Raw genomic sequence first — 8,625 nt, 5'->3', positions numbered from 1 at the left:
ACCTGTGCCCGCCTGACGGCACCTGGGGACAAGGCACATCTGGTGGGGGCAGGACCTGCCCTCCCGCCCCGCCCTCTGGCTGCGAGGCTGCCCCCTGCTGGACCCACAGCCCCAGAGACACCCCCCCACCCCCAGCAGGTGCACAGTGGCTGCCACCTGCCCCCGCGGGGCCTCAGCTCGCCCGTCTATACTGCAGGCCTTATGAACCCTGAGTGGGAGGCTGCCCCAGTTCAGGGGCAGGACGTTGTCCCCACTACCAGGTGATCCAGTCTCTGGCCTTTGGGGGCCTCAGTTTCCCTATATAAGCAACAGGGTGAGGTGCATACGATGGGGGGCGGGGGAGAGACGCCGCTTCAAATCCCAGTCCTACCATTTGCTGAAAGAAGAGACCGAGGGTCAGAGGGGCCCACAGTCAGCCAAGAGGCCATCAGGACAGAGCCCCGGAGCATGGGGTGCAAGCCCCGTTCAGTGTAGACTGACCACCGGCCACGGCTCCACCCTGCAGAGTCGCTGGGCTCCTGCAGCCCTGACGGGTTCCCTGCACTTCGACCAGAATCAGGCAGGACGGCAGAGTGCCCGGCCCGCACCCCCGGCCGTGGCGAGCCTCGGTGCCCCCATCGGTCAGTGGGGCCTGGGCATTGCCATCCTGCTGACATTCTCTGGCCCTCGTCACGTCCCCGTTGGGAAGTGGCCCGGGAGGTCCTCCCAGCTCTGTAACATCCCCGTTCAGAGGAGGGAACAGGCTCAGAGGGGCTCGGTGGGATCTGAACCCAGGCCCGGCGGAACAGCCCCCCGACCGGGACTCGCAGGCGAGGCCTGCAGCAGAAAGGAGCTCTCTGGGGTAGTAGCCCCAAAGGGTGGGCTGAGCCAGGCGGTGGGGGCGCTGCGGCAGGGCCTGCAGTGTGACTCTGGGTGGGGACACCCCGTTACTGGGGTGCTGGGGAGCCTGACCGCAGCTGGAAAGAGGCTTCCGGTGAGTTCTGGCTCCGTGGGGCTGGAGGCCCCGGGCCGAGGGACAGTGTGCAGCGGGCACAGCGGGCACGGTGCCTGCCCTCCGCCCCGCCCGGGTATCATCTTTCTCCCTCCGCCTCTGGACTTTGTTTCCCGAGCCGAGGTGGGGCCAGGGAGGAGGGGGTGCCCCTGCCTCCCCTAGGCAGGGCCCTTTCCCCTGGCAACCCGTGGGCAGGGCGGCGCCAGGAGTCTCGGTGCCTGTGGACAGAGCCGGAGCCGGGCTTGGAGGCCGCTGGGGCCCGGAGCCAGCAGGTGAGGCTGGAGACGCGGGGGGGGGGGGGGGGGACACCAAGGTTGGGTGCGGCGGGGTCCCATGTGGGGCGGGGCTCGATTCGGGCATGTGCTTACCTGCGGGTCATCCTCAGGGTGCAGGGAGGCGGGTCCTCCACTCCCCGCCCCGTCTCCCCCCGGCCCAGCTGGGCTTTCAGGACTGGCGGGGGCCTCCCTTGCTCTGCACCCCAGGCGTCTCTGAGGTCGCGGGGTCTCTCTCCTTCCTGCCCCACCCCCACCTGGGGGAGCAGAGGCTCCCTGTCTGCCCTGGGCTTCCAGCCTACAAATCCCACAACCTCGAGCCCTGAGCCTCCAGTGGAGGGGTCTGATTGGAACCCTCGTTGGTTCTGAGAAATCCGGAGCTTCCGGAGAGACTTTATGAGTGCCAGCCAGAGCCGTGCTTGCAGAGGCCTTGAGCGGCGCGTGACACCCCCACGGGGTCCAGGGTCTGCTCGGGACACACAGGAGGAGCGGTGGGTGGGGCAGCCTCCGCCTGGGAGGGGGGCGGCTGAGGGGCTGGGGGGACTGGTGAGAGTCCGGGGGTCTCGGGAGTGGGGGCTCCGTCCCGCAGGGCCCCAGGAGGACCGTCGCCCCCAGCGAGGCCCTCCTTGCCGTGTGACCTTGCCCTCCCTGAGCCCTGGGCCCTCCTGGGTGCTGAGGAGGAAGCAGGTGCACGGGCCATAAACCCCAGACCCGTCGGTACCGGCGTGACGCGGGTGGGGCCGGCCGGGAGCCCCGGGGTGGGGCGCTTCCTGGAAGAGGAGGCCCAGGCTTCGGGACCTGCGCTCTGTCACCAGCTGTGCGACGTCCGCGGGCCCCGGTGGGGGCAGCATCCTCCCAACTCACCCACGCGTAGCCCAGGGTTTAAATAATAGTGATACTATCAGCAACCTCCCCCTCTAGGCTAGCATTTATGTGGCACCCACTGTATACCAGGTACAGGGCACCGACTGCACGGCAGGCCCTGGGGTGGGGCCGACTGCCGCGGACTCCACCTCCAGGTGTGCACGCGGAGGCCAGCCCACGAGCTAGTGGGGCCCTGGGGCCTTGAGCCCGAGCCCCGCCCCGGGGCCTCCGTGAATCACCCTGCAGGAATGGCCAAGCCGAAGCTGGGCCCCCCCCCTGTGCCCCACCCGTGCCCCGCCCGACCCGGACACCGACACCCTTGGGGCAGGTGGTTTTCTTTCCCCAAGTGAGTGTCCCCGGGTGGCTCCGAGATCAGCAAACAGCCCTGCATCACCCCTCCGGCGCCTGCCCTCCCGGGGGACCTCCAGGGCCTGGGGGCCGAGGGGAGGCCCGGGGCGGGGGGGCGGCCTGGTCTGTGGCTGAACAGACCCCGCCGGGCAGGCCCCGGGCGCCCGGAATGAGCAGTGTTTGCAGAGCCCGCGGCGTGTTCAGTCTTTATTAAGTACGTGCTGTGTACCAGACCAGAAGAGGGGGACCTGACGGCGTCGGACCGGGGGGAGGACAAGACTTCAATGACCTATGACCCTCTCAGAGATGCACCCAGCCCGTGACCTCCGGGGCGGCACTGCCGTGGGGGACCCCGGCTTGCTTGCTCTTAACCGTCGCTTTTCCAGTTACGGCTTCCGGTTTGACACAGAAGCCGTCCAGCTGCACGCGGCGGCGACACGGTTCCCGTGATGGACTTCACGGTGCTCGGTGCCACTCCTCCGGCGCAGGGAGGGCCGCATTTCCCCTAGAATGACAGTTTTTACAAGCAAGCTGACCTACAGGCCGCGGACGTCATAGTGACTCCGACAGAACTGGGGGTGGGGACACGGCCAAGGGCTGCTCCAAGGGCTGGGAACAGCCACTCTTCCCTCCCCGGCTGTGAAGAGGTGACGCCCAACTTGGGTGCCGGGCCAGGCAGCACGGGATGCTCAGACAGCAGGCTCCAAGGCCAGGGCAACCTCAGGGGGTGGCGGGGCGGGGGCTCCCTGGAGGAGGTGTCCCGTGGGCTGCAGCTAAGAGGGGTCCTCCAGGCAGAGGGAGCTGCAGGAGGAGGACGAGGAGGTCGGGTTTGGGGTGGGGACAGCTGCGAGGCCTGGGGGCCTGCGCGGAGGCCAGAGGAAGGCCGCACTCCAGGGAGGCCGGGAGCCACGGAGCTATGAGCGCAGGTGCATGACCTTGGCGGGGGGAGGGGGTTCCTGCATCTGTGCTCAGCAGAACCCCGATGCTTGAAGGGCTCCAGCCGCCCCCCCGGGGCGGGGGGCACCAGATCAAGGTGTGGCCAGAGGCTCCGGGGCCTTCCGGGCCCAGCAGGACAAGGTCCACGGCCTGTCGTGGCTTTATGGCTCGGGGGGGGGGGGGGCGGAGGGCCGACTGGGAAGGGACAGTGTGCCCTGGGCAGGTGCCGCGGAGGGAACCCGGATGCCCGTCCCTGCCTCCCCTCCTCTCTCCCTAAGTCTCAGTCTCCCCACCTCACATCTGTTCATGAGGGACAGGCCCCCCGAAGGAAAAAAATCACAAAGGAACCTCAGAGTGGGCGCCGGGAGGGAGGCAGATGCGCGAGCTCTGGGGGCCCGGGGAGGTGGCCTGGGGATGGGCTGGGGGAGGCGAGGTGCGGGGCAGCATCTGCGAGCCGAGATGGGGGGACACCTGCAAACGTCAGTCGCTCATGGGGCAAACTGGTGGGTCAGAACGGGGGTGGGCTTCAGGTACGGCTGGATCCAGGAGTCCAAACAATCCCAGCGGCCCAACAAGCCCAGCGGCCAGAGGGTCCGATTTTCCTAGGTAATTGCCAAATCTCAGGATCAGGATTTCAGGTCTCTGGCAGGTTGGGTCACATGTCCATCCCTGAGCCAATCACAGAGGCCAGAGGGTAGAGCGCCCTGATTGGCGGACGGGGCATTTACTCACCCCTGCACCAACCACAGAGGCCCTTTGGCCAGGACTTTGCCCTGGAAGGGACTGCAAGGTGTGCCTCTCCCCAGAGTGCTGCCTCCTGTTCCCTGACCCCTTGGCCCCGATCCCTCCTCGTCCCTCAGCGAGCGCAGAGCGTCTCCGCCGCAGAGCCGTGGCCAAGCTGAGACCCCCGGGACATGGACCGCGTGACCAGATACCCCATCTTCAGCATCCCTCACTCGCCCCGCCTGGCTGGCCTGGCCCCCGATGAAGACGCCAGCTACACGTTTGAGGTGCTGGATGTGGGGCCCGAGGCCAGTGGCTGGGGCCAGGACAGGCCACCGGCGTGGCCCGCTGACCGAGAGGCCCAGCCGAGCGTGGCCAGGACTGGGGCGTCCCTCCCGGGCCGGCCGTCGCAGTGGACGCTCTCCAGGAAGGCTGACGGCGAGGAGGAGGTGACGGCCTTCCGCCGGGACGCAAGGGACGCTCAGGCTCGACGGCCGCGGGACCTGGAGCGGGAGCGCCGGGCGGTCATCCAGGACCAGGCCCTCCGGAAGAGCAGCACGGTGGCCACGCTCCATGGCGCCCCCGGCCCGCGGGACCCCCGGGACCCCAGCCAAGCCCCGTCGGGGCCCCCGGAGGATGACGCGGTGGACAGGGAGCAGATCGACTTCCTGGCAGCCAGGCAGCAGTTCCTGAGTCTGGAGCAGGCCAGTGCGGGGGGCGCGCTCCACCCTCCGACCCGGGCGGCCCCCGCACGAGCCCCCCCGGGGGCCAGCCAGGCCCCCCGGCCCCCTAGCGGGCTGTTCCTGGCCAACGGGTACGGGGTCCCGCCGAAGCCCCAGGAGAGGGAGGTGGTCCTGGAAGAGAAGATCAAGAGCGGCCCGCCTGCTGCCTCTGGCGCCCGGGCTGCGGGTGACCCCGGCTCCCCAGACCAAGGGGGGGCCCCAGAGCTCCCCACGGAGACCCCCATCGAGCGGGAGATCCGGCTGGCCCAGGAGCGGGAAGCGGACCTGCGGGAGCGTAGGGGGCTGCGGCAGGCCCACGCCCAGCAGGAGCTGGTGCAGGTCCCCAGCCGGCCGCTGCTGACCAGGGTGGGCCTCCTCCCCGCCCCCCGGCGCGAGCGAGGGCGCCCGTCCCTCTACGTGCAGCGGGACTTGGCGCAGGAGACGCAGCGGGAGGAGGCCCACCGGCAGGGGCTGCAGAGCAGGCGGAGCGCGGCCTCCCCGGGGGCGCAGCTGGGGCTCCGGAGAGCCCGCAGCTCAGACTCCGTCCTGGATGCGCCCGGGAAGGTGAGCCGCGCCCCGCCGGAGCCCTCCCCGCCCTACCTGCGCCCCGGGAGCCCCCCGCCCGCGTCCCCGGCCTCCTCGCAGGCGCCAGGCCCGACCCGTGGGGCGCCGGCGGGGGAGGCCGCGCGCGCCCGGACGCCTCTCTCGGGACCCTCCGGAGAGCACTGGGGCGCGAGGCAGAGGAGCAGCAGGCCCCCCTCGGGGCCCCCGCGCGCCCACGGGGCCGTCATCCCCTGGGAGTACTTCCACCTGAGTCCCCTGCGGTTCCGGGTTCCCGACGCGTCCCCGCTGGAGGCCGCCCCCGCCCGAGGCTGGGACCGGGGCGCCACGCTGGCGTCGAGGCTGCAGAGGTCCGGGTCGTCGGAGCTGCTGGACAGGGAGGTGGAGAGCGTCCTGCGGCGCGAGCGGGAGGTGGCGGCCGAGCGGCGGAGCGCGCTGTTCCCGGAGGTCTTCTCCCCGCCGGCCGAGGATGAGGACCGGGAGCCGGGCTCCAGGAGCTCCTCCGCGGCCTCGGGTTAGGATGAGGGGGCGCGATGGGCCTGGGGGCACGGCTGGGTGCGACGGGGCGTGGGGTCTAGGGTGCGGTGGGGTTGGGGGGTGCGGGACGACGGGGCGTCGGGGGATTCCGTCCACCCCCCCCCGCCCGTCGCCAACTCTCGAGCAGGAGATCTTGGGGAGAGGTGTCGACTGTGGGTTTTCTGCCTTATACCCGCGGGCGTCGCGTCCTCCGGGTGGGGGGACATTGCATCCATGGCCGGGCGGCCCCTCTGTCCGCGCGGCTCCTGACCGGGGCTCCGGCCCCTCTGATCCGTTCCCCGCGAGCCGTCTGCTCTGTCCGGCGTCGGTCCGTCCGTTTGCCGTTTCCTGTACTGACCCCGCTTCCCGGCCAGGGGCTCCTGCCTTCAGGGGACCTGAGACACTCCCCGCCGCCCTCCCGCCCGCAGGCGTCACCGGCCGCTACTCCGTGTCCGAGGCCCACTTCTTCAGCCCCGTCCAGCTGCACTCCGGCCTCGTGTGGACGGCGGAAGGCCCTGCCCAGGCTGCTCCTGGGCAGAGGAAGAAGGAGCAGCGGGTGAGTCCCGGCACCTGAGAGTGGCTGTGCCTCAGTTTCCCCCATGTGGGAAGTGCGGAGTGGGTAAACCGGGTGTCTGTTCGTGTCGGGGCTTCTGCTGTCAGGGCCACCTCAGTGGAGTTCCCCTCCGGGAGGCCGCCCCCCAAATTAGTCTGAAGGAGGAGGACGGGGACAGGTCAGCCACGTCCCCCCGCTGTTGTCCCGTGTCCACGGCTGTCGTCGCCGCACATCGTCCGTGTGTGCCGCGCACGGGGCGCTGACGCACTGCGTCCGTGGGACCCGAGAGCCGGGTCTGGTCACACACGCTCTGTGCTCCCGAGCGGCGACCCGACTCCACATGCCCCAGTCTGTGACCAGGGGGCCATGTCCCCCCCTGCCCGGTGGGGTCGTGGGGCCCCATGACCTGTGCAGAATCACAGCAGCTGCAGCCTCAGCGCCCGTCCAGCGGTTCCAGGCCCAAATCCCAGTCCTGCCCCTTGCGGGTGTGTGACGTGGGGCAAGTCCCACGGTCCCAGCAAGGACTTGTCCCCGCTGACCCTCGGTCAAGTGCGCGTGACAAGAGCACGGCCTCTGTGAGCCTGGGCGAGGGCCTGGCGTGGCCAGACGTTTGCAGAGAGAACACGGTTCTCCGGGGGCATCAGGCCGTGATGGAGGGGAGCCCCGGGGGGGACATGGGGTGCACAGCTTTGAGCTCGGACCAGTCAGGGGACACCTGGGGGGTCGGTGGTGGCCCCGCGGGCTCTGGGGTGGGGCTGACGCTCGTTCCCTCCTGCAGTACGCCAGCATCAACTCCCTAGACCGCATCGACTCGGAGGTGAGTGCTGCCCCTGGGGACCAGCCACCGGTTCCCCCACCCGCTGTGCCCCCTGCCCCCGCGTCGGGGCCACCACGGCCCTTCTGGGCATGGGGACTCGGACCCTTACTGCCTGCCGGGGGCGGACTTTGCGGGGACCTGCTTTCGGGGCCGTGAGTGAGGTCTACCTGCCGCCTCTTGACCACACAGTGAAGGTTTGGGACAGACAGAAAGAGGGGTTCGTCTGAGCGTGCACATAGCCAGCCACTTCCCCGGGTTTGCGGAGGGAACGTTTTTTGAACAGAGTCCGAAATGTCCGGCTCTGGCACTTGGCCTGCTGTGGGTCTCAGTGTGGCTTAGCCCGTCGCTTGGTGCTATTACCAGAGGTAGAGGGTCTGAAATAGGGGAGGGGAAAGGCCTGAGCTGCCCATGTTCTAGATCCCTCCTGGGAGTTGGGACCCTGATGGGGACCCCGCGCCTCCTCCCGCAGGTCCTGGAAGCCACGCGGGTGACCCACCACAAGAACGCCATGGCACAGCGCTGGGAAGCGGGCATCTTCAGCAAGGACTGAGCCGGCGGGTGGGGCGCCGTCACCCCCGCCCTGCGGCGCCGCAGGAGCGGAGACGGTGGCCGGTCCCCCCTGCCCCGTGGGAAGGAGGCCCCGTGAGACTCCAGGACCCGACGACCCGGGTCCGGGCGCCGCTCCGGGGGCAGATGCGCGTTCGGGTGGGAGGGGGTTCTCTTCTGTTTTCATCTTCCTGGAGACGTTGTTCTGCTTTCTGTGGCTAAAACTGGGGACAAACGAGACCCGTGTCGATTCTGCTTCTAAGGCTCTGCCCAAACTCTCAGGTCAGAGAGGGAGGAGGCAGGTCCCCGCGCCCCCGCCCTGGGACAGGACGCCCCTGCTGGTCTGAGGGCGGAGGGCTGCCCCTGGAGGAGCCGCAGGCCCGGGGGGTGCCCACTCCAAACCCCGACCCCAGGCACCTGGCGGGCAAGGGGCAGAGAGGGCCTGTCCGCTGCAGTCCACCGGCCGCGCGACCTGCCCACCCAGACGCGGAGCGGGAGAGGCTGGGCGCCCCGCCTGCCCCCCCGTGTTCATGCCTCTGCCCACCCCGGGGCTGCCAGCATCAGGGCTCGCCCAGTGGGTGAGGCCGGGGGTCCCCGTGTGCCCCCCAGGGCATCAGCCTTGGCCCCTCCTGGTGTCGGCGGGAGGAGGGGTCATTAGTCGGGCTCGCCGGGAGTCGGTCATCCTGGGCTCCATCCTGGCTCTGCCACCGCCCCGGTGTGGCCCGGGGGTCCCCAGGGCGCCTGTGCCCCGGGTGGTGACCCGACGGCCCCCGGGG

At 70.0% G+C, this 8,625-nt stretch overlaps 1 protein-coding gene across 1 annotated transcript; it reads left to right on the top strand.

The window, feature by feature from the left end:
- Positions 1 to 1,127: 1,127 nt before the first annotated feature.
- MISP (mitotic spindle positioning) lies at positions 1,128 to 8,191 on the top strand. The gene is made up of 5 exons (XM_055343878.1): positions 1,128 to 1,263; positions 4,272 to 5,931; positions 6,362 to 6,489; positions 7,265 to 7,303; positions 7,773 to 8,191. The coding sequence occupies exons 2-5, from the start codon at positions 4,326 to 4,328 to the stop codon at positions 7,851 to 7,853; spliced, it is 1,854 nt and encodes a 617-aa protein (XP_055199853.1). The 5' UTR covers positions 1,128 to 1,263; positions 4,272 to 4,325; the 3' UTR covers positions 7,854 to 8,191.
- Positions 8,192 to 8,625: the final 434 nt, after the last annotated feature.

The sequence above is a fragment of the Nyctereutes procyonoides genome, unplaced genomic scaffold, assembly GCF_905146905.1.
Source record: "Nyctereutes procyonoides isolate TBG_1078 unplaced genomic scaffold, NYPRO_anot_genome, whole genome shotgun sequence".
Lineage (NCBI taxonomy): Eukaryota > Metazoa > Chordata > Mammalia > Carnivora > Canidae > Nyctereutes > Nyctereutes procyonoides.
Note: the sequence above shows the minus strand (reverse complement) of the source record. Positions and strands in the feature narration are given on the sequence as shown.